At 37.1% G+C, this 25,923-nt stretch overlaps 1 protein-coding gene across 4 annotated transcripts in view; it reads right to left on the bottom strand.

The window, feature by feature from the left end:
* IFT56 (intraflagellar transport 56) overlaps positions 1-25,923 on the bottom strand; it is a 50,450-nt gene that overhangs the window by 18,381 nt on the left and 6,146 nt on the right. For 3 of the 4 annotated variants that reach the window (XM_076336470.1, XM_076336500.1, XM_076336480.1), the window contains 9 exons: positions 24,792-24,906; positions 17,119-17,168; positions 15,327-15,472; positions 14,221-14,392; positions 13,742-13,816; positions 12,432-12,534; positions 8,441-8,496; positions 6,606-6,659; positions 6,115-6,178 (listed from right to left, as the gene is read on the bottom strand). In XM_076336470.1, the coding sequence (XP_076192585.1) occupies positions 6,115-6,178; positions 6,606-6,659; positions 8,441-8,496; positions 12,432-12,534; positions 13,742-13,816; positions 14,221-14,392; positions 15,327-15,472; positions 17,119-17,168; positions 24,792-24,906 (835 nt within the window). Of the gene's footprint in view, positions 1-6,114; positions 6,179-6,605; positions 6,660-8,440; positions 8,497-12,431; positions 12,535-13,741; positions 13,817-14,220; positions 14,393-15,326; positions 15,473-17,118; positions 17,169-21,296; positions 21,315-24,791; positions 24,907-25,923 lie in introns of those variants that run through there. The other variant, XM_076336490.1, reaches the window with a different exon arrangement.

The following is a 25,923-nucleotide window of genomic DNA, read 5'->3' as shown; positions in this document are numbered from 1 at the left end:
AAAAGAGTAAAATTGAGACACTGAAAATATTGTTATATATATATATATAAAAAATTAATACATGCACAGGAAAAATACTCAGTGATTAAATACAATATGAAAATTAATTTTCATGCACTTGGAATTATCACATTGCTCACAAGTGGTAAAGCCATAAATAAGCCAAGCATATCAGTTCAAATGAGTGTCAGTAAACTTTGCTGCCATGTATGTCATCATAAACTTGGCTGCCATCATACTATGCTGTCATCTACTCTGAAATTGCTAGCTGTGTTACTGAAAAACTATTTCAAAGCTGGTTTTGGAGATTCTGAAGTAAGCTTACTAGGACTAATTTTTGTTAGACCCAACCAGCAGAAATTGGTCAGAGATGGATGAGTCCAAGTAGCAGCTGGGAAGGCATAAACCCACGTGATGTCAAATCACTACTATTTCACTATGTCAAATGATCATTAGAGAGCATGTTGCTCTGTGCAGTTTGGTGAGGTGACAGGAGATAAGATCCTAAGGCTACCAACAGCCCTGAAGTAATCTGCTCCTGTAGGTTAGTTACCATCAATCCATCCACACTAGAAAATTAAAATACCTTTTCTGTATATAGGAATTTCATGTATCTGAAGACCAATATTTCGACTCCATACCGCAGCACGAAATATAGCATTCCACTGGAAAATTGTACATTCTCCTTTAAATAAGGTAGTGTAGTAGTTTTTCCTGGAAAGCACTATATAAGATCTCAAAATATATTTCAAAGGAAAGCAGCATATTCTCATTTTTTACCTTTTAGCACTAGGAGATACTGAGCTTGGATGTCCTGTCATTTCCATATAGACAATCCATCCTTATCTGTGCCTGAACCACATCATTCAGTTCTCCAACTTAAGAAAATTATTTGGTTATTTATGAAGTGTTCGCTTGGGAGCAGAAACTGGCCTGTATATTTATCTGTCCTTTTCTACATGCAGGCATACTTATCATGACACATATATGCCTTGACAGGACAATAACAGAAACAATTTTGCTCAGTGTTCCTCAGCTCTTTTTTTTGTTGTCATGAGAATGCAGGTACTTCAAAAGTGCTCCTTTTCTCTCACATTCAATTTTTGAAGTTCATCAACTCACAGCAATTTATTTTAAACAAAATAAAACAAACACGCAAATAAACATGCAAGGAAGACTTAAAACTGAGAATACAGTTTCAGTAAAAATTAATCACAGTAACAAAATATTAGAACCACACTTTTCCCATATATGATTGGAGAGTTTCTAAGTTTCAGTATTTATTCTTATGTCCACATTTTGGCAGAAAATTTTGTTATCCCAGCATACCATCCTCCATATACTTTTAGTGAAAGATTTCATTAAAAAACCAAAGAAGTAAAACATCTGTAAATCTCATACAACTCAGCAATGAATACTACTAGTGACAGGAAAACTAGAGTTTTATAGTTCTAATTCATCCCATGTGACTCATGCAGGAAGAAGAAAAGTTCTCATTTTGAAAAATTACTTAGGATGACCTAAGGATACCTCAAAGAAAAGACTGCACAAAGTCCAGAAGAAATGTTTCATTCCTCCCATCCAACACTAGATATGCCTGACTTGGTCCTAAAAGAGGACCACTGAAAATGAAAGGGGTGCTTTTCTCCATTATGCTTGCAGCGTTTTTAGGGTAGTTTGTAAGACTTATGTTAAGCACCAGAAACACTGCATTTAATGGAAATGTTAATGTTCATTTACTTTTACTAATGTTCCTCTTGCCCCATTTCCTCCTTAACTTATCTCAGAAAGCTGATCTGTTTAATTTTCCACCCAGTTGAGACCCTGGGAGAAGACCATGGGAATTAACTATAAAAATCTAGTTATATCCTCCTTTGTAATGCCAGTTCCATTTCATGTCATTGGGATTACGAATTTTTATTAAGCTTTAACATACCCAGTAAACCCAGCTGCTGTTCTGGGTATTATTTATTGCTGCTAGAGGGTGAATATTGACTCCTACACTAAGTGCTTCCTGTTTTTTTTTGTTTTGGGTGTCCCTACTCCCCTTAAAGTACATAAATTCCAACATGAGATGAAATGTGTACATGTATTGGAAAGGACTTTCACATGAAATCTGTTTGCTCTATGTTCCTTGAACCTCCAAGTCAGAGATCTACTTAAAAATAGCAAAGGGCTTAATTGATGACTCCAAATGACTTTACAAATGCATGACACCGTATTCTTCCTAAACTGTCTGTTGCTGCTTTTTTCTTAATGCAGTCTTGGGGTCTGTACAGTTAACAAAAGCAAGTCAGAAAGATAGGAGCTTGTTTTGAAAAAGTATTCCACATCTTCATTTTAAGCCATTAATTTCTGATAATCCACATTAAAATCAGGAGCCTTGTAGGCCCAGTTGCGAGCAAAGACACAGCACAGGATTTCCTCACTCTAGCGAGCACAACTTACTTTTGTATTACAAATCTACAAAGCAGCTAAGTAACTTGATAAAGATCTTAAACAGACAATCTAGCGGTACTAGCTCCTTGCAAGGATTGGCACAGTGGGAAGTGCTGAAGCATGACTTACATACTTGAATAGCACGGTTGGCTACTTAGCAAAAGCACAAGTATACAAACAGCAAGAATTCTGTTCTCCATTCTAAATCCAGCGGAACAAAGGCAGCAAATCAAAAATGACCACAAATATACAACACAGTGGCTAATACACTAAGTTACATCAGAACATAAAAATGATCATATTGGATCCAAAGTCTATCTGGTTCAGAAGCTTGCCGAGTAAGAATATACAGCTATAGAAAGAATATATTCTGATTTCACATGTAATACATGTTGTAGTATGTAATGCCACTTCCTTTGAAGTTTCTCCCAGCTTCCCACAACCTGCACTGAGGACTTCCTAATCATCACTGAAAAATTTGTGTTAAACAGCCAATGGACTTTTCTTCTACAAATTTCTTTATACCTTCTGTTTCTCGCAAGATTCTATATCAAATAAGTTGTGTTATATGAAAAAGTAATTTGTGCTGTTTGTTTTAATTGTCTTGTGTGACAATTTATGTCAACGCTCCTTGTTTTTTGTATGGTATGGTAACTAATTCTTCTCTATTCCTCTTCTCCTTGTCATTTATGATGTTCTGTATCGCAAACATAACCAAACTCAGTCATCAATTTCCAGGCCATGTATTCTCCTTTATTTAATCTCTCCTTGTTCATGAAGCTATCCCCTTTCTCTGATCATCCTTGCTGTCTTTATTGTATCCTTTCTTGTTCTACCATATTTTTTCTGAAATGCAAGAACCAGAACGGCAGACAGTATTCAAGAAAGGGAATCACATCTGTATACAATGATACAGTAATTATTTTTGTTTTGTTCTCCCTTTCCTCATCAATTCCTAAGATTCTTTTCAACTTTTCTGATAATTTTGCAAATATAGTTTAAGGGTTTTTTTTCCCTCTATGTACTACTTTGCATTTATCAAAGATAAATTTAATTTGCATATTATTACCCAGCCTCATATATTCTTCCCCAGCTTTCATCATTGTGGAAGCTTCCACATTTTTCCTACTATGGGTAATTTTGTACCATTGACAAACCTAGTTATGTCATTATTTGTCTCCTATAGGTCATTAATTATGAATACGAGCCCTTTCTTTGAAGAAACAAAAGGTTCTTTCAAGTGTTCAAATCAGGTGCATTTTATCCTTTTCACTGCTACTTCACTGAAAATTTTCTGTTAGAAATGAGAAAGGTTATTATGTAGCTTCCCTTCTTGAAATTACTACTGTGGAAATTTTTTGAGGTATTTGCTAACACATGGATTTTGAATTTGATTATACTCAGATCACTGTAACAGAATTGGATTTTCATAATAAAATTTCAGATCAGTTTCTATGTAATCTCTGTATCGGTCTAGTCACCTGTTTACTTGTGTGTTCTCTAAGAAAGATGAAAACTTAGCATTTAAAAATTCATTCTCTGTATCATGCCATGTCATTGCATTTACTAGGTCAATATGGGCAGAATAGAAGTCTCCAACTATTATTTAATTATCTATCTATATAAAATCTCTAACCTCTTTAATATGCCAGTCACTGTTCCCATCCAGGCTGGCTGGTGAATAATTTAGCCTCAATACGATGAGTCTCCTATTGGAGCATGTAATTTAAAACAATTTTATGTTACTCACTGACAAAGAAAATATACTTACTTTATTTTGAGAGAAAGTTTCTATCATGTTTAGAACCATTTCTCCACGGGCGTCACCTATTTAGTAATACCCCATTGTAAATTAAATAGGAACAATATCCTACATTACCTTCCTCCTATCACATTTTAAAAAATATTTTAGGTTTATAGCTTCCTCTTCTAAAACCAGGTGTTCCACTTTATTCATCTTCTTGTAAAACATCTAATATTTGTATAAAAAAACTTACATATTTGGTCTTCATGTCTTCGCTTTTTGTTATGTCCTATCTAAACTGAACTCTGTTTGCCTCTTTTATTTCCTATCTACAGTTTGTTGACCTCCACTTGTCCTTCATTTGAGGATACAAAAAAACCCCCTCACGCTATTTTGCCTTTAAAGGAGGAGTTACCTTGAACTGTGTGCTCTTCTGTATATCAGCTTTCTCCGACAAGTTTTTAAAAAGGTGACAAAGCAGTTTTTACATGGAAGTGCCAAGAGTGTAAGATGCTTGCAGTACTAATGTTTCCATTTACCTTTAGTTGGAGCCAATCCTTCCCATAGGCTCATTTTTTTTTCAATTAACCCACCTTTCCTAATTGGACTACATTTCTGTTCCTTTTTTTTTTTCCCCTCAACCATACCTCAAGTCTGAGCCTCTCTATCCTGTTTTGCATATGTATTTAAAAATATTTCACAGTAACGTTAAGACTTTTAGCTTCCCAACAATTTCAATTTTGTTTTTGGGTTAAATCTTCACTATACATCTTTTCAGGATATCTTTTCTCAGACTATCTCTGTATTATTTTTATTAAGAGGTCTACCACCATTGTATCCATTACCCTGTGACTTTACTGGCATCAGAAGCCCAGTTAGCTATATGCCCACTAACCGAGTCCCAGCTCCAAAGGGATAGCCTCAATGCAAAAGGAACATGTTAGGGAAGCCTCATCTATGGAACCACTTCCAGCCTTCCAATGTGAAGTTCTCTGCTGCACGATCTCAACAGTACAAGGGCTGCAAGGGGAACAGAATGGCTCAACAGTACTTCCGAAAGTTTCATCAGTGCTGCCACTCTGTCTCTTGATCTCCTTCTCTTTAGTCACCGTGGACACAGGAGACAGCATTCTGTCTCTGAGAACCATAAGCTGTCTGCACCATAAACATGCATAAATTACCCACCAAAGGAAATAGTCCTACTGACAATGCCTACAAAGGAAATTGGGAAGCCCCATTTCAGCTGAATTTCTGTGTTCTGACTACTGGCTTTTTTGATGTGGGATTTTTGGTTTTACTTTGGCAAGGGGAAGGGAAGACAAGGTCTTGTTTTGGTCTGTTATTGTATAAGTAAAAGTAAATATTGGAAATATATTTCTTTGTTGGGTTTTATGATGTTTATGTTTTTTGATTCAACCAACGAGTTAGTCCCAGAGCCTCCATTTCTTTCTGTAGCCAAATTCCTCTTTACATTTTTAATCACCCTCAGTTCCAGGGCACACTCTGTGCTAGGACTCTACGTACTCGATAGGCTTTCATTAGCAGTCCTAGATTTGTACCTGTGAGCATCTGTACCTGTGAGGTTTCAGCACACACTTCATCTAATTAGGCTGTTGTCTTCTGTTTCTATAATGGAGATTACTAGTCAAAGGCAAGCTGCCACAGCATCTATCAGTGAAGACTAACAGTTTGCAGTATAGCCTCTTTTCCAGCCAATTCATATAGTAAGGTTTGGAATTAATTGAGCCTTCTAATTTAAACTTGCAAATTTGTTTTAGACTATAAATTAGACTTTCTGTTACTCATACTATAGCAACAAAATGCCTAGCAATAGTCATGCTAACAGTCAGCAGTTAGACAAAGATACGATGGTATATATGTGGATATTGTAAGAAGGTTTACATAATGGAGAAAGAGCATTTCAAACATACCACATTCGCTGGCTGATTCACCCACCAACTGGAAGAACTGCTGAGCAATTTTCAGATGATCTTTCTGGGAGAGGGAAAAAAAAAAAAATCCAACATGAGTTCCAGAGTTGATGCTACAATACACACTGAAAATACGCTCTGAGGAACAGATGGGGAGCAACTAACAGACAAACCAGGGCTGAAGTGAAAACAGAAAAGGTAAATGTACCACTGTATGTGCCTAGATACACAAGAACACTGTAGAAAGCAAACAGGTTTTTTGGAAGCAGAACAAAGAAGCCAAATTCAGCTTGATTTATTGTCAGGACTAGCAACAGAGATTTGCATCTCACTCGTTCCGGACCAAGTACTGTATGGAAGAAGATTAAGAGACTCAGAGATCCTGCAATCTAAATGAGAAATGACTGCCTCTTTCACTCCATTCCAGTCCCTACAGATCTGTTCGCATTCTACTGTTGGAGAAGCTGGAGAACCTCATGGGCTTCACTCACCGAGCCCATTTCTTGTCCAAGTGCTGCATTTACCACTCCTTTGAGGATGTACTCCTGAAAAAAAAAAAAAGTAAAAAGGATCAGAGAAGACAATGTGAAGATTTCAGGAGACACAAAGAGCCTACGTGCACATTATTTTCTTCCTAAATTCAACTCTATCCCAACTCAGTTTCATAGGTAGCTGGTGACTATGATAGTTCTTCAGCACAGTAGTACAAAGTTACCCCCAAAAAATCCATTCTACTTGCTAGCTAGTCACTTCTGCTAAATATGTGGGATGCAAAGGGGTGGTGTCTTTTCTGGTAAGTCTTATGCTCAAAGACGATGCACCAGAAGGAACACCATAACATACTATCATGCCCTTTTCACCATCATATGACCAATAGTCAAGTGCAATATTGTTATATTAATGCACAGATCCCACTTCAATATGCACATTGCTTAACCATAACCACTACCATCCTTGCTCCAAAATGCATAGCATTTGTCATCAGGGCAAAAAAGTCAAGAAGTTTGTGCTCTGTGCTCATGTAACTCTACTGAAATTAGGAATAGGAGTAGAGTACCCTGTAATCTCTACTATGAGATACAAATATAGTTTAATTCTCTGAGCAAGATTTTCTCAGCGTGTAACAGACTCATTTGTCTTATTCAAATCTTTTAATTAAGAGTTATAGCTATAAACCTGTTTTAGTAGGTACTCCTGATAAACAGCCCTGTCACAGACGTAAATGCGGAAGAAGAGAAAGAGACATGTACACAGACCAACAATGGAGTGCAGGAAACAATCTGAGAGTACTAGCCAGCATGCCAAGTAATCATTTTAGCACATCAACTCTTACAGATGCCAAATTATTAGCCTATAGACATCATGAAAAAGAAGAAATTTGAGAACTGAAGGAGGATATACAAGTAGTTTTGCAAGTCTTAGCAGGGAGTTCCTTCCAAGTGTGAGTGAGAAAATGGAAAAAAAGCACAAAGATTTTCATTTCAAAATGTGATCAAGAATGGTATCATGTTATTTATATTAGGCACGTATATGGGGAAAACTCAGGCTAAAGGACCAATAGCTGCAGAAAACTGTTCAAGTAAGTCTTGCTATACTGAAAAAATGCAAGAAGTGAAAAGCAACAGCAGAAGACACTCCTCAGCACAGAATCACCAGATCTGTGTTCTCGAGGTTTTCCTTTTCCCTCCCTCCATCTAATTCTCACACAGACTCATGAAAGGTCCCTTTCATGCCCAGCTATGTGACCTTTGGAAAATAAACTGCAGAGGAATAAGTCAGAGACTAAAGATGTTGGAACAGCCACAAAAGAAAATTACAGTAGCAGCCAAGGGACACTGCAGTTTTCACTCATTGCAGCCAAAGTGAGATGGAATTAGAAAAGACTTATTATTTAAACAGTTTAATCTAATCTAGCTTATTTTTATTGAAATGGCTTCAGGACAAACCACATGAGCATCTGAGCTAGTAGATCTGCGGGATGGTAACCATTACCAGGGCAGACGTGACAAGCAGCTGTAGTTGGAAGAGGGCTTTTATCTGTGCACTAATGGTCAGCTCACTAGAATCAAGCCTGCACACAACAGAGCTGTGTTCTTATTGACCCCAGGTGGTACGGCAATAAACATGCTAAGTACTCATATATGCTCATATGTAATACTTTATGCATGCACTTTAAGTCTATTGTTGATAAAAAGATGGAAAACACAACAGTTTTAAAAGTGGGAATGGGGCAAGCTGTCCTCAGGATATGAATTTTGTATGTGGCAGATTTCATAACAATTTATAACCTCCATCTTTATGGACCATGACATCAGTTTCCAATTACCTGTGGAGCTGTAGGTTCCAGGTCCTTAATCAGGTTATAAGCCTCCTGCACATCATCTGAAATACCAGACGTTAGAATGCATGACAAACCATAGCACACTGTATTAGAGCAAGTCACTCATCCTCTACAACATTCCCCAATAGTCATAGACTAAGAAATAAAGCATTTAGACAGGAGGAGAAAAGTAACTATAAATCATTGTGAATTTATATCACAATGGTGATGGTTTTCTAGAACTCAAATAACAAACATGGAGTGAGTAATAGCTTCTTTATTACTACAGTTTTCCTAGTAGAGATGACTTGGCCTCCTTGTTCATAATCCAGTGGCTGCCTTCTCAACAGTACAAGGTCAAGTTAATAAATCCATCATCTTCCTGTCTTTTCTCTTCTCATATTTATTTACTGCTCAAGGAGGATAGGGTAACATGATTCTGAAGGGAAACTTCATCTTTTCCTTATCAATATTTCAAAATCTGTTCAGCAGCTCTTACCTGATCCTAATTCTAACAAGCAAAAAGCACTACTAGTATAGAAGTTTAAATGTAAGGTTTGGATTCCATAAACAACTTCCTTCCCACCCAAGAAATAAGTAAACTGGTAAGATCCTAAACTTTACCTAAATCAAAAAAAGATGTTGGCACTATGGTCAGCTTCGTAAACCAACCTAGTGAAGATGCCCTTTTTACTGGCAAAATTTTGTTAATATAGCATTATACCAGCTGCCCATAAGAACAAGCCTTCTCAAAAAAACCTTTTTTTTGCTAGTACATACCACTCATACACTGTGGGGACAGTACTCCAGGGTGACTTAAGTCAATATACATTGGAGCTGCCAGGCTCCCATCCAACCCCTCTCCTTTCCTACCCATTCCCTTGAGCAGTCACGTAGTAAGCCAGCACAAGGTACTAGACTAGCCAAAAGGCATCATTTTTTTTTTAATAGAAATAGGGTTTTTTTGTGATTTCTGGCTAGCTCAGCTCACCAACAGCCAGCAAAAAAAATGACAGCAGCTGTTATTTTCATCAGTGTAGACCATCAACACATAACTATGCTCTTCAGGCTCCAACAGAAGCCTCTAGCAAATCTCACTGGAGCAGATTACGACTGGATACCTGGCCCCAAACCCTGCTAAAAGTCACTACCTTAAAGAGCTGAAAAAAATGGCATGCATGTTTGTGCTTCAGTCACTCCATTTCAGAGCATGTCTTAACACAAGCCTACCTTTATCGGAGACCTTGTAAATTTTGGATAGACAGCTGTAGTCATTAGAAGTAATGATTTCTCACATTCTTAACTGATGCTGCTACACTATCAAGACTTCAAAATGGAAACTTAGCCTAACAACTTTGCTTCTGTGTAAGTAGAACTTAATTTGAAACATATATTATTAACAATATTATTGGGCAAGATAATTGGTAATAATACCAATATTACCTATAGTGATATTGGCAACAATAACACTGGACAGAAAGGTGGCTGGGAACAGCAGGCATAGATTTACCAGTGCCAAAGTGTACTGACTAACCCAATGGATGACAGGTTGTATGGATAAGCCAATAGTAGTGGATGCTGTATACCTTGACTTTAGCAAGGTCTTTGACACGGTCTCTTATACCTTTGTCATAGCCAAACTTGAGAGATAGGACTGGCTAAGTAAGATGACAAGGGGATGGAAAACTGGCTGGACTACCGAAGGACAGTGATCAGTTGTACAAAATCCAACTGGTGGCTCATTACTAATTGAATCCCCCAGGGATTGATACTGTTGAATGTCTTATATTAACAACCCAGATGATAGGATAGAGACTACTCTCAGCAAGTTTGCAGATGATAAAAGACTGGGGAGAAAGCTCCCAGCTATTGAGAAGCTCAACAGGCTGAAAAAAATGGGCTGAAAGAAATGTCATGAAGTTCAATGGGGGAAAAATGCAAGTCCTGCATCTTGCTTGGTTTGAAACAATCCTAAGCAACAAGACAGGCAGGAGGCTGACTGGCTAAAAGGCAACCTGGGGGTCCTGACAGACAGTGCACCCTTGCAGCAAAGCAGGCCAACTGCACGCTGGATCATATTAGCAAGAATGTAGCCATCAGGGCAAGGGAATGGATTCTTCTCTCTTTGGCACTTGTAAGATTGCACCTGGAGTACTGTGTCCGGTTTCGGGATCCCTCAATCAAGACAGACATTGAAATACTGGAGTGAGTGCATCCGAGGGCTCCTGAGGCAGGTAGGGGGCTGACAGATTGGGAGAACTGCATTGCTTAGCTGTCCGAGGAGAAGGCTCAAGGGAGATCTTATCACTGTCTACAACTAACTAATGGGAGGGTACAGAGAAGATGAAGACAGATTCCACGGGGTGAGATGAAAGGCAGTGGACACAGTGGAAGTTCTGACTAGATGCTCATCTGGACAAGGCTCTAAGCAACCTGATCTAATTGGACCTGCCTTGAATAAAATGTTGCGCTAGAGATCTCCAGAGGTCCCTTTTCACTAATAATGTGATTCTGTTATTTACCTAGAACTGTATAAATTTAATGTAAGGCAGGTGATAATGTACTTTTAATAATATACAATTGTGACAATTTGAATTTACTTGAGAATGTATACCTAATTTACAACCACGATGAAATTTAAATAACCTTACTGTCATTCTCTAGTATCAAATAAAACAAAATAGGGATAGAATTGCCATATTTTGTGAAGACTGTGATGTTTGCAGATTAGCAAAGTCATGTTAATGAGATTTTATTGCACAGTATTAGCCACAATAAGAATTTCTTTAACTGCTAATAGTCATCAGTAGTGGCGTATTCTAAAATTTGTCACAGTCTGAGTTGAACTGAAACAATGAGGTAGTGTTTCAATTGCACATACAGACAAAAGAAGCAGTCCTGGATACAAGTGAGCACCAAAGAGAACTTATTGCAACTACAAAGATTAAATCTCACCAACCCTGTTGATTACAAATCATAAAGATGTTACTCTGAATCAGTATCTGAAACTCCAAGTCAATCATGCTATAAAAAGCTCACAGAGCTTTTTCAATGTACTATGTTTACGTATGCTCAGATTCTCTGATGAACTTATTGGGATACAAAGAATATAAAGTTGGTGTGATTTACTTCTGCCAGCAGAATATATCTCCTTTTTTTCCTGGTAATTTTTCAACATTTTGGAAAAAAAAATCGCAGGCATAGACTTTATTTATTTAAAAAGTAAAAAAAGACATTTTTCTGCTTTCAGATGCTCTGGTCATCTAAACTTATTTTGTCACCTTTAAAAGGTAACAAAATACAAGGCTTATAAGAAAGCAGTGGACAGAAAAGCAATCATCACGTCACCTTATATTAGATGACTGCAGTTAACACTGCTCATCACTCAGCCAGTCAACCGACTGTTGAATAAAGGAACACAATGGGAGAACAGGAATGGCTCCGAAACTGAACTCAGATAAAATTCAAAGGAGTCAGCCAACTAAGGAGAGAAACAAGTAGAAAATCCTTTCCAACTGATTCTGGCTACCTACCTGCATTCTTTAAGAGTTGTAAAGTACATTTGGAATGAAATGTCTTGTTCACAAACTGTAGCCTTTGTTCACAGTCACTTTGGCTCATATTCTGTTTGTGCCATATTTACAGAAATAGTTGTCCTTGCCTTCATAGGACATACGCCTACCATTCTCACAAATTCAGGCAGAGGAGAGGTCCTCTCACTATAAACATATAAACACCACCATCCCCAAAGCCATCTCCCGCAACCCAAGAACTTCCAATACTCTGCTGAAGTAGATTTATTTGACTGCATACAATTAAAGCCCTTCTCTGCAAGCCATGGGAACTCTTACATCACTATTTTCTAGAGGAAAAGAAAATTAAATAAATTACATTTTACTGCAAAGAAAAAAAAGCATTTCATGGAATAGTCAGTTGAGATCAGATGAATAAATGTCATCCCTGAAGCTATGAAAGAGCCAGAGGAAGGTGTATTTACCTTGCCGGAGATAGTAAATCACAAGATTCAGTCTTGCCTCAGGAATAACATCAACCAGAGGAGGCAGGACCTGCAAAGCCCCTTCTCCTCCTCGGAACACCACCTGCAGAGAAAAGCAGCATATTGATAACTGCGTATCAAAATCTTGTCTATGATCTCTTAATTCAAGGAAATTCATCCTTAAATTCCTACATTAACAGTAGGAAAAGGTCAGTGGTACTGGCATTAGCATAATCCCTGCTTCAATATAACTATATAATTACGACGTGTGACAATCTTTATTCGAAGAATATAAAAGTATTTAATCCATCAGTAAAGACTAATTTATTTCAGCTTTTAGCAGTTCAAAGCAGTGATACATTATATATCAAAGATTTTAAAGAGTAATATGGTCCAAGACAAGAGTGAGGGGAACACATACAGAATTACAATTTGCTTATGACATATTCATATGAAAAAAATTAGGCTAACAACTCTACATTTATTTAGAACGCCACAAGATCCTAAAATGATCAGGAGCAGTCGATTCCTTATACTTCAGTTTCACATGACAGTTCCTCCAAAAAAATCTAACATATTCAATAAACCACTGGCAAAAGACCAACATTCAAAATAAAGAATGTTAACTTACAGAAGTCCAGTTTGAAAGCAGTTTTAACTCTTGGGGAAAAAAAGTGTTAGCTTGTTGTGACTGGTCTTGAAAAACAAAGCAAGCACCTGCCCATCATTAAATAAGAGCAATCTACTGTTACCGGTTGTTCAGCAAAGTAATAATACCACTGCAGGGAAAATTAACAGGTGATTAGTGACTCTTACACTGCAGAACACACAGTATTTTGGCTTTTATCAGCACCTTTTTCCCTGTGAACCCCTTGTTAAGTACTTTTTGGATGAAGACCATTTTCCCAAGTTATCTTAATTCCACTCACATTGTTGTCATACTAAATAAGAGTGCAGGGTCATGCATTCTGACTTGTTTCTACAGAGTCCTTATTGACTGGGCTCCACAAAACATCTTGCAAAGGTATTCTTACAGGACATAAATTATTTTAATATGCCTTCGGGGGTAAAAGCAACAGCATTATTATTTTCTTGACACAGTCTCAAACTGGCAGGGAAAAATTCCAGGAGAAAAAAAATACACTTGATGGTACATTGATTATACAGGTAGGATTTCTGGAATGGGACTTATATGGCAGCAGAGATTCAATTGGGTCTGCAATTCCCAAAATATTCCAATTTATGAATCATCAAGAAAAGCTCTACAAATGAGTTAAATCCATATTAAATCCGAGAACAGCATTACTCACCAGATTGTGCTTAATGAGCTCCTTGCCAAACTCAAAAGACGATGAGGCACTGTCCGTCAAGTTCTTGAGCTCTGCCTGGAATTACATACATTCCAAAATTTTAACATGAAAACAAAAAAAGCACACTTGCATAAATGGAGCTTCATATGAGCCCCAAAGCTGATAGAAAGACATCTCCAGCAGTGCTGGGTCACTGGAAGATTTTTGCCTTCCCACTTCTATGTGATGATTTTAGCAATTGGATAATAGACACAACGTCAAAAGCGGACTGGGAAAACTGTAAGACCACTGTGTACACACGTGGACAGATGGCTTAATATCAGGGAAACTGAAATGGGTGACATTCCTAAGAGAAGGACACAGTGACAAGATAAAGGCTATTATCAACATTACTAATTAAGACAGATAACAAGGAAAAGAAACCTGCATGGAATCTTGAACTAAAATAAAGGTGAACTGAAGGGCTGTCCAATAGATACCTCAGCAGCCTTCCCATTGTAAAGTCGGAAGTGGTTACAAGCCTTAAGGTTGAGAGCAATGGTACTGTCAGGAACTTGCTGAAGATAAACAGCTAGCACTTCCTGTGATACATCATAGTAATCCAGTTTGTAATAGCATAGGGCCACATATACATTCAGAGCCAGGTATTCCCTGCAGGAAAGAGGATTAAAGAGAACGTTTAAATCCCACTGGATAGTTATACTACAGAACATTAAAATCAGTGATAAAGCTCTCACATGTCTATACATCTTTTACAAGCACATCAGAACTGGGGTTTCTAAGAAATGCTTATTAGGTATCTTTAGACCTCTAGTTTGTTAGATAAGATCGCACAGATCCAGATCCAGATTCACGTTAGATTTTTCAATGGCAGCTACTGCAGCTTTAAAGAATTATCTACAAAACCGTTGGTTTGCAAATCTGGGAAATGGTGGCAACTTCACACTAAGGAAATGCACAGAACATGAGCACTGTACTTGGCCTTGCAGAATAGGATTTTCTATGCAATACATGCAAAGACATTTAATATGCACATAAAACTTTGAAAATATTTTAATGGATCTTATTATCTTATACCAAGTACAATTATTTCAAAAAAACCTTGCCATTACAAGCTATCAAGCCAGAAGAACTAGACATAGAAATAAGACAGACATTTGTGGTAACAGTAAGTAAAAGGATAATTGTTATGAAGGTTACTCATTTAGCTTTGAGTGATTGCTTCTACAGGACTTGGAAGTTAGAATCTTTTCCCCAAGCATTACATCACATACTTATATACATTATGATGGACTCTCAGCTTTCTCTGAAGTATTCAAGAGGAGATACTGGCAAAAGATAGCTATGTATTCTGGGACACTAAAAGAAAGCAACAGACAGCAGACTTCTTTTTAAACATGCATTTTTCAATAATGATTTAAAATTAACAAAATTGAGGGGGCTGCAACTTGTGCACATTTTGCGGTAGGAAAGGTACATAGTAATTGGGGAAAATTCCTACTTTCAGAAACCAAGCAACTAAATGGAATTCAAATACCAACAGTATCAGAGACACTGCAATAAGGTTTAGAGTAGAGATGCCCACCGATTATCAAGAAGAATGCGTTTGTAGATATCAATAGCTTCTTGGTAGTGGGACCGCATGTAATGGATAGATGCCAAGCTAAGCTGATCTTCTGTAATGTCTTGCAGATTCTGGTGAGAGCTCATCAGTTTCTTCTCATCACTGAACTAAAGAGAGTGTGACACATTCTCAGAAGAGTTCAGCAAGAAAAACGTTTTAATTAGCTGGATTAGTTTTGTCCTTGCTGGCAAACAGCAGGTGATTCATATTAAACATCTGGAAAAACTGTTACTTTAAAGTTAATTTGACCAGTGGAGAAAGCCAAAATTAAAGAGGCAGACCAGTTGAAACTAGATAAATATGAAGCTAAAACTAAGTACACATTTTCCTTTAAGGTGTGATTTAGACATAATTACATGTCACATGCCTTGATGGATAAGAGGGGAAGAGCTGAATTATTTCACAAACAGAATTTTGCAACACAAGGTTTGACTGTTATTATTCGAGCCAGCAGAAATTTTGCTGTTTGTAGATCCAAATCTTATTTCTCATGGATAGCAGAAAAATGCAAGACTTGCCAACACACAAGCACTAATTTTCACAAGACTTCTTTACAGCAATAACAAATTCTCTTTCATCAGCCCCTTAAAATTCCAGTTTCTTTAACTAAATGGTTTATTTTTAAAAGCATTGCTGTATAGCACATAACACACACAAGGATAAAAACAAGGAACAGAGTTAAAATACCCATTATATTTGTATTACAATAGTAAAGTTGAGGCTATTCACCTAATCAGTCTACTCAAATCACTTACTCCAGTGCCTCCCTTTGCTTGTTCTGCTGATTCAACAGTAATTATGAATTTCTCTTACACACAACTTCTATCTTATGTATTTGTTTTTCATCTATCTGCTCAGTTTTCTTCAAATCCTTTTCCTCCTTCTTTGAGCCAGTCACAAAATGATACTGCAGTACAAAGGCAAGAGAAGTTGCTTAACAGAACTAAAGGCCATGGGCTTTATAGTTTCGTAAAACCCTTTGTTTCCAAAGACTAACCACATGAACTACGAATTATCCAACTTCTCTTTATCACAGCCATCTATAAGTGCCAGTGCTGCTACAAAAATGTTTTAAGATTTCTCTCTTAAACTTAATAAAGATTTAAGTAAAGAGAATCTGACATCAAAGCTAACATTCAGGATTTATACTTTCTTTCACCCAAAACTCAGTCTCTTCAGTAGCACGATACTTGTTATAACACAGGATGGCACAAATCCAAATTTAAGGGAAGACAGCTATGTGTGGTAAGTGAAATAAGCATTTAATTGTTGTTGAAATTAAAGTAAAGTATATTTCATGCTATAAACAATATTACTTCTTGGATATTGAATGACTTAGGAGGATCAGTAATAGCATATAGACCATTTTTCTCAAATTGCCAAGACAGCTGCAAGTTAGGAAAACTTGGTACACCTCAAAGAAAAAGAAAAAGAGTGGCTTACACATTTCTGATTTTATTCAAGTCCCAGGTTCCTCGTGATCAAAAATACCATCAGGTTCCTGTTGTAAGACTTACGTGAAGTGAGTTGGTAAGACTTTCCTTAGATGCGTGCTGAGGGCATCTATTCTGAGATCATGTTTTCATACTTACTTTCTCCTCCACATTTTAATACAGTAGGGTGATTGTGGAAAACGTTTGTTCTCCTGCCACCACAGACATTTTAATTATTCTACCAGGTTGCCAGCGTAAATTACACATTACCCAATTGAAAAGAAAACAAACAAAGCATGAGTGAAGAAAAGACATCATACCTTATGTGCCAGGTGAAAGAGTAAACGGTTCTGGAGACGACTCTTAGGTGCTGTAAGGAAAATTACGTAAGTATCACTGCAAAGAACAATTCAGGGTGTCTCTACTGTATTTTTAACTCCCTTTCTCAATAGACGTACATGAACCCATATTCTTTCATGAACTAGCCCAAGTACAGTTCTTTGCAGGTCATGCCCTGGGGCAGGTTCTACCAATTTTAGAGTGGCTAAAAGGCCTTCCTGCTTCCTATCTTCATTCCTTGCCCATTTCTTTTGAAATCCCTGTTGAAAATAACTTTTCATTGGCCTCTGCCTTCCATGAGCTTTAAAACTTTTATGAATTGCACTATCATTTGCCTGCAGGGCCTTGTCGATAGTTCTCTGTTTTTGCACAAGTGACACACAGCACAGCATCTTTTACAAAATAAAAAGCAGCAACAGACAAACTCATCATCAAGGCTCTTTCTATGATATGTCATATTTGAAGTAAGTTGTGATTCATAATTCTAGGAATCTTGTCAACTTCCAGTGTATTGCAAAACCCATTGCTGCTACCATTTTGTTATGTATGCACATTATATTATACTTAGTTCTAATATTTCTTCCGTCCTTAGGAACAAAAGGCACATGGAAGAATCCTGCAGTCAAGGCAGATAAGATTCAAACTAAGATATGGCAAGAGATTTAAGGGAGACATCTCCTTTCTAGAGCCACTAAAGTTCATGAAATTTCTTGCTCTAGTAGGATTAGGAATTCCATTTAACTCACTCCATATGACACAAATTGTTAACTGTAGAGCTTTAAGTCACTAGAGCCTTGTGCTTCACTGAGAGTGACAAAGGTCCTCATCCAACAGAGCTATTAATTTCTTTTGCAAGCAATCTTCCAAAAAGCCTTCCCTTCTTTCCTGTATTTTCTTTAGCCTACTTGGTTAATAAGCACTCTCATTCTTGCTCAGACCAACCAGCTGGCAACCTATGTTCCACAAAAAGGATGTACATGGAATCTTTACAAAAAGCAGAATTACTTACTGTGTTTATGAGGCCACAAAAGTGCAGAGTTAGCAAAGCAATGGCCTGTAACACAAGGCTATAATTCTTCTGACATCCTAAACCATGAAAGAGGGCTCAAACCACCAAAACCTCTTCCCTCCCACCCTACAAGACAGAATTTTCTAGTAATAAGTTAGATTTTTTTTCTTTAAAGCAATTTAAGGAGACATTTTCAGACTTCTCACTCTTGCTCCATGTAGTAAGAAAAATTTGTAACACAGTGCACAATGCTAAAACCCAGGCCATTCTCATCAGGTTGGCAGTGTAAGGCTGTCCACCTACTTCTGATAGGCACAGCAATTATTTCTCCCCTTTTCTCCTTCCCAAGCTGTGTTATTTAACCATGTTCCTAGGAAAAGAGGACAGTGAATTGTATCTTTAAAGAACTGCTAGAACAGAGAAGTCCCAAAAGGCAAAGGCGGTATGAGAGAGTTCTCACAAAACCACAACATCTTGCGAGGTATTACTAACAGAGCATCAAGTTGTTAAGAAGCTAAATGGTCTTCAATCTAGGATATATGTGGGAATTCTCATTAGCCTAATTATTAAAGAGTGGAAAGTTTTTCTGATCTACAATCAATATTGTATAAGCAGCAGTAGTAGTATAACTGACATGATAGTACATTCTAGAAATTATTTCATCCATGGAGTTAGAAAGTTAGAGTACCTGAATTTAAATGCATGTTCTTCAGAATGTTATCAGCAATGATACTGTGGTAACTCCACATGTGCCCCAGCATTAATTGATAGGTTTTAATACCAAAATTTAGAAGGGTTGCACATGGACCCCACATGTGCTTTTGTGCGAAACTTAAACCAACCACAACCACCCTTCACAATTGAAAACATTTGGCCATCAAAGACTCCAAAAATACAAGCAGGACAGATTGTGGGATTTACACTGAAAATAACGTATCGTATAATCACAGTACTACGGGTAAAGACACCAGTGTTCCTTTTTTGAGTGGTTTGTTTTTTTTTTTTGAGTGGGTTTTAGCATTCATTTCACTGTGAAAATTGTGAATTGCAAGCAATACTCCTTCAAGAATCTAAACCGAGGAATTCTTGTTTCACTGGTGAACCAATGACTGCAGTGCTGCCCTTGCAAACATGGCATCTGATCTGACATCAAAATTATTATTTACTTCTTGGCAAAAGCTGGAGGGTTACTCCAAGTTATTTTACACAGGCAAAAGATGAAATCTGAGTTCTGATGGTGTGCATGGATATATGGAGGGAGAAAAAAATGTCCTGCTTCATAAGATATATATGATACTATCCATGTGATATTCTTTAAAATAAGACACTTTTACTTAATGTCAGCCAGAGAAGGAGAGGGGCAAACCCCCCCAAAATATAGTCCTGTCGATATAGTAAGCAGAACCATGGAAACATTCAGTATCAGCAGTTTCTTTTTCCGCAGTGCCAAATGCATTTTTTGAGGAAGACAAGGAAACATATGAACAAGGTCAGATTAGTTTCCAGAAAGAACTCGGTTATGAATATTGGATACAGCTGTTGTCAATCACTGGAGCAGGAAGTGATACAACTGCCTCATCAGAGATAATGATTTTGAAGGGATATTAGGCTTGTTCTTTTATTACACTCTACTGCTACCGAATTTCATTGTCATTGATCTATTAATGCCACAAGGAAGCACAATCTTCTTTTCCTGTCCTACTTTTTCAAGAAGATGACTGTACATTATATATATATATTTTTTTACATCAGTACTAAGCAATCTAGGGATCATAACAGACATGATGACAATGCTGTATGGCAACAAACTGGACCCTGCTCCAGGTCTAGTATTGGCCTTGTGCTGAAGACATCACTGAGGTAGCTGGATAGCTAGCTGTTTCCAGCTAGGAAACACACCGTTATTCCTACGCTATAATTTTTGTCATGATCAGTGCTGATGTTCCAGGCACTAAAGTCATAGTTGACATTGATCTTAAAAGTGTTCTGTATATTTTTATGTGCTGACACTGAACAGGCACCTAGTGAAGTATTTGTTAAAATATAATAAACAGCTCCAATAAGAGTGAAAGACAGTTATCTTCACTAATTATTAAAAAAAAAGTTAAGCTCACTAGAAATGCCAGCTCAGACTCTTGGTGGGTTCCATATTGCTGCCACAGGCAGTAAGAAGATGATGAAATACAGTCATGGACAATCTGGCATTTGTGCCCTCTTGTAAGAGTGCAAGGCAATGCTGGTCATGCATCCAGCATTAACAAATCCCATCTAGCAGACATAATGCATACACTACAGCAGCACTATACACATCAACAGATGTAGAACACATCTTAAACATACATAGCAGGAGCTGGTAGGAATGGAGTAGTGCTGAGAAGGCTCCAGCCTGACAGCATAGAAAATATGACCAGAGGAAACCTTATTCTCCTGTCCCTGAGAAACAACACCCTGCTCACCTGAATACAGTAGCTGAGTGAAACCCTCTGTGCCTCAGAACCACAGTCTCACTGGTGGAGGGAAAATGCAAAGGTATGGGAAAAATGTTTGGAAAAAACATGGTCCAACAGTGAGGTTCACACTTGAATAGCTCAACTGTTCAAAATTTTCTTGAATGAAATTTACAGAGGACATTCATTGAAATTTTCCCATTCCCAAAATACTTAAAAGCCAGTTCAGCTATGTTCAGTTACTTGCAATATATACACATTTCATTTCAGTCATGCCTAAGCACAGTAAGTTAAAGATCACTGAAGCAAAAAACTATCAATTATTCCTGTTCTGTAGCTTCCACTATACTTTAAAAAGCAAAACAAGAAAATAAGGTTAGTAGTTTTTAAAGTTTAAATATGTATAAATTGATATTTTCACTTGTGCACTTTGAAAGTTTCGTACGTCAAACTCTGCTGGTTCAAAACCACAGCTAAAATGCAATGAAAATGAACTACTGTTCTCAAGAAATGCAGTACAAGCAGAAAGCAGATAATTTTGCATGTAGGTGAACATGTAGTCTAAAGAAAAAGAAAACTCGGCAACTTCTCCATGCTTGCTTGTAACTGCACATTTTCACTGGTGACAACTATCTGACACCTGGCAAAAGTTAGTACATACATAAGCAAAACTGGTTTGGAAAACGTCATTGTTCTTACTAACCCATCTCTGTTCTGCTTTTGTACAATACTGCTCCTTCCAGTGTAGGCTGTGAAATGAGAAGTATCTCTGTTCAGTTAAACCACATTCAGATCTGACACATGCAGAGTTGTGGAGAAGTAAAGTAATTACAAAGCTTTGCCCATCAAAAAGTAGAAGGGAGGGAAAAAAAAAAAAAGAATTTTAATGACTGGTTCAGCAACACAACCCTGTCTGTGCATGAATCTTAAATTTAATTGTAAAATTCCGTTCATTCTAAAAAGACTGATTTTCATAACAGATTTAACTGCAGCCCCACTTACGTGCACATTTTGTCATTTAAAAGAACACTGTTAGTCCTTGTGTTTTTCTTAATGCAGTGCTAGCCAACGGCTTCTGAGAGCATTATGCAGGCTTCTGAACACTAGGATCAGTTGCCAGGATCACCGTGCAAGTGTGCCAGGCTGTTTCTGGTCCTTGCTCTTTGCAAAGCCCAGGAACTGGGAATGCAACATAAGATTATTTGTTTTTATAATTAAAAAGTAGGAATATATTATTATTATTTATTAAACCAAAATGAAGACTTTCAGCCTCATTCTTCCAAGACTAGATGGGCTAGCACACAGCATAGAAAACATATATTCAGCCAATGTATGAGAGTGCAGATGCAAAAGGAGTAAACAAAGTATCACTTGGCAGCTTCACTATGGGATGACTATGAAACAACAGTAGCTGACTTAAAGTAACTCTACCTTCACCTCAGATCCAGGAACATTAGTAACTGTAATGTAAGGGGACAGCAGGGAAAACGAGAAGCCAGAAATGTCTGAAAGGAATTTGGAAGAAAGCCTGGAGGAGATAAAGTACAACTGTAACGAAAAACCTTCAAAGAAGGATTTTTCTTTATTGCCTTTTTGCTCTTCTACTTAGGTTATATTTGCAGTAATTCTGCTTTATATGACTTTGATATACAGATTTATTCTTTCCTGAGAGAATGTACCATGAAGTTTTAATTAAGTAACAACAAGCTAAGAGAACACTTCACATCTATTATAAAATAAACATAAAACCTTGCTCCACAAGAGATTGTGGACTATATATCTTGTATGAAGAGCAATAATTACCTCATGGCTTTTAATGCTAATTTCCTAATTTTTAAGTATCTTGCATATTTTTCCTCAGACAGTTAACAATAATTGTCTTAAGCAACAGCAACAGTACATGGCAAGAAGGAACTTCTATTTGATTTCTAGATATTTACATGTTTGTGTGGAAAATCTATTCCAGAAAGCTAGCTGACATTTATGTTCCCTTTCACACAGAGATTCCATCACTTTAGAAATTTAGAATTATAGCTGAAAATAAATTACTTCTCCCTCATTTGTTTTAGGACTATGCTACTTTCAGGGGCTTAGCATAACTGCAGCAATTAAACAGCAAGCAGTATGCAAGAATTCAGGCAAAATAATCCCAAAATAGCAATGGTAAGCAGCCCAACACTAACACTATCATTTTTTCAGCAGTATTCGAGGCAGTACTGGATAAATGGTGTTCTTCTAGAGACTTCACCTGTTGTGTCTATATCCAATGAAATATTTTGCTTCTTCAGGATCTTTGCAAAACCATGGAAGAGATCACAAGATATGGCCTCAGCTGTCAATAATATATTGCAAACAGCCATTACTGATGCAATCCTAAGTTGTTAAAAAAACCTAAAAGAGGATCTGTCTTGAGTGAAAATAAAATGGTTCAACCTCAGTGTAAGAAAGACTGAAGTGATGGGAGTGGAAAGGGGAATATACAACACTTGGAAGCCTTCAATGGAGAAAGGACAAGTGTTACAAATCTTCAGTGTGACTGCCTCCCCACCAAGCTTAAGTAGCCAGAAATCATCAGTATTACAGTACTCACAGGAAAGGTTTAGCACCTCACTATAAAAACTGGCATGCTGTCCTTCTTAAACAATTACATAAAATCAGGAACTGATATTACTAGTGTGAGCACTCAGTTATTCTCTGTTCCCCCCTCAGCTACACTCCCTACGTCTTGCACTTCATTCTTAGTATTCCTGCCCTTTCCTCCAGCACCCAAGTACCACTAACCACACCCCCTACCCTGCCACTCACCATGCTACTATGAACTAATCTAAAGGGGCACGAAAAAATTAACCTCCCCTCACTTCCAGCTCACGGTTAATAAAGGTGCATGCCCAGCTGTGTATCTGTCATCTCTAGAATGGATTACTGTAATTCACATGATGTGAAGCTGATGACAATGACTCCCAACTGGTACAGGATGCAGCTGCTTGCTTCCTCCATGGCTTAGGTCAAAGTGACACCTCATACTCTATTGCCCAATTATTTTTAGATTCCAGTTCAAGTCCTAGATTGTAATCTCCAAAGCTCAAATTTGTGGTACATTAAAGATCAAATTATTATCTGTGAATATTAGAAATTTATGCACCTCTCGAACAATACAGATCACAAAGCTCTGTGTGAAACTTTTTACAGTTGGAAACAAAACATTTCCAGTTGTGGGATTTGAGCTCAGCATGATCTTTCAGAGGATTTTAAAAGGATACGAGAATCTAATTATTTCTAAAAAATACTACAAAACTGTCCTTTTTGAAGGCACTCCTCCACAGTAGCAGAAAGTACACAATTATTTTCTCCCTACCCTATTTGCAGCCCAAGACTAGAAGACTAAAGAAAGAAAGGAGAAAACCCATACTTCAGTAAGAGTTTTATCCTAAAAAGGCAAGAGTCAGAAGCTGACTGAGAACATCACTACTATTAATTCTACTTAGAAAGCACTGAGATACTATGGTTATGGGAAACAATATAAATCACTGAGATAAATAGAAAGTGATAGGTAACAAAATTAAACTGCAGAAACATTGTTAGGGAGTAAAAATTGCCTTGGAATCTAATTTCCATTCCTTCTTTTTAAATGATCCCATGCATGTTCAGATTAAAGTAGAACTGTAACAATGTGACTGCAGTGAACTCCGCGCCTTGAAGAATCAGATACCTAATATCTGACTTATAAGGCAACAAGACCACCTACTAAGTCACTCAAACTATGTAAACAGAGTTCTTGTCCACATCAGGGAGAACGCTGAACTCTCTCAGATGCTTATTTTTTGATCGTTTCACTAGCCTAATTAGCTTCATCTGCACTGGCTCAGAGACATGGAATCAGTCAAAAGAAAAGTAACTTTTTGTTGCTAGTCAGCATATGCTGCGTTTTGTATTTAGAAATTAATAAGAGAAATTATTTTCCAGATGCTTCTTTCAGTTCCAGCTGCTCCACCTGCCCAAGGTATTTTTAGGAAGCAAACTGCATCATAACTCTCCTGTTAAATGAAAAAAAACCCAAACAAAACCCCCAAAACCAACAAACTTTGCTCAAAAGTATCCTTTATTCCTATGAAAAAAAAGCATTGAATACTTTCTCTGGAAATCACTTTAAGTGTTCAAGTCAAGAAGTAGTCCTTTCCATCAGAGACACACATCTCACCTTTCAAGGCTGCTTGTTCAGCTTGCATATACATCCCCAGAAAGAAGTACGTACAGGCAAGGTTCACCCAAACATCTGGATTGCAAGCTGGTTGTTTGGTTAAGGCCTCATATTCCTGAAACAGAAGAGAGGGTTGATTTTAAAAAAATGCATAATAGCACGGGCTTGTATTAAATATCATTCTTTCTTCCACCATTTTACAACATATCATTAAATTATTGAGATCAAATGACTTATTCTCAAGTTCATTGCAGTTCTTACAATGAAACTATTACATTTTAACCTAAGATAAGTCCCTAGCTCTTTTTTGTTTACAGCAATAGAACAGAAAACAGGGACGAGCAGTGCTATAAATCTTCACTGTAGGAGCATGAATTCTGTCAGTACTGAAGTTATCAAAATATAAAAATTTATATATATTATTATATATTTATATATTATTATAAATATATTATTATTTGTATTTATAAAAGATAAATATATTAAATTTATAAAGGCATCAACATAACCAACTTTTCCTCAGTCTTTTCTGATGCTTTCCTAACTTCTCCCCCAGTCAAAGCCTGGGAGCCATAAACAGCAGGGAAATCTCTTTGTGAATACTTACTGGAGCAAGTGTTAAACATGCTTTTATAAACCTGTAGGTAGTGTCAGTATAGATTAAAACAGTGGTCTCCAAAGTGGGGTGTGCGCACCCCAGCGGTCGTGCAAGACAATACCATCAGGTGCAGGAAGAAAATACTTTTTGGTATCATTAATAACTAAAATAAATATTTTTAAAAGTGTTTATTTCATCTTTATCTCACCCTTTTTTAATTTCTATTTTTGTGTAGGTTTTATAATTACACAATATATTAGTGCAGTAGTACATGTATATAATTTATAACTATATATATGTATGTATATATACTGGGGGAGCGTGCTCAAAAATTTTTTACTCATAGGGGTGCATGATCAAAATTGTTTGGAGACCACTGCATTAAAATACAAGCCTACAAGTCAGTATTGGGCAAATTCAAGATTTCCTAGTAGATAAAGATATAATTATAGTAAATATTACTAAACTGTGCCTAACTTCATCATTTCCCATTTTAAGACTTACAGCCAACAGCTATAGAAAACCACTAGATAC

The sequence above is a fragment of the Aptenodytes patagonicus genome, chromosome 1, assembly GCF_965638725.1.
Source record: "Aptenodytes patagonicus chromosome 1, bAptPat1.pri.cur, whole genome shotgun sequence".
In the NCBI taxonomy this organism is placed as follows: Eukaryota; Metazoa; Chordata; class Aves; order Sphenisciformes; family Spheniscidae; genus Aptenodytes; species Aptenodytes patagonicus.
Note: the sequence above shows the minus strand (reverse complement) of the source record. Positions and strands in the feature narration are given on the sequence as shown.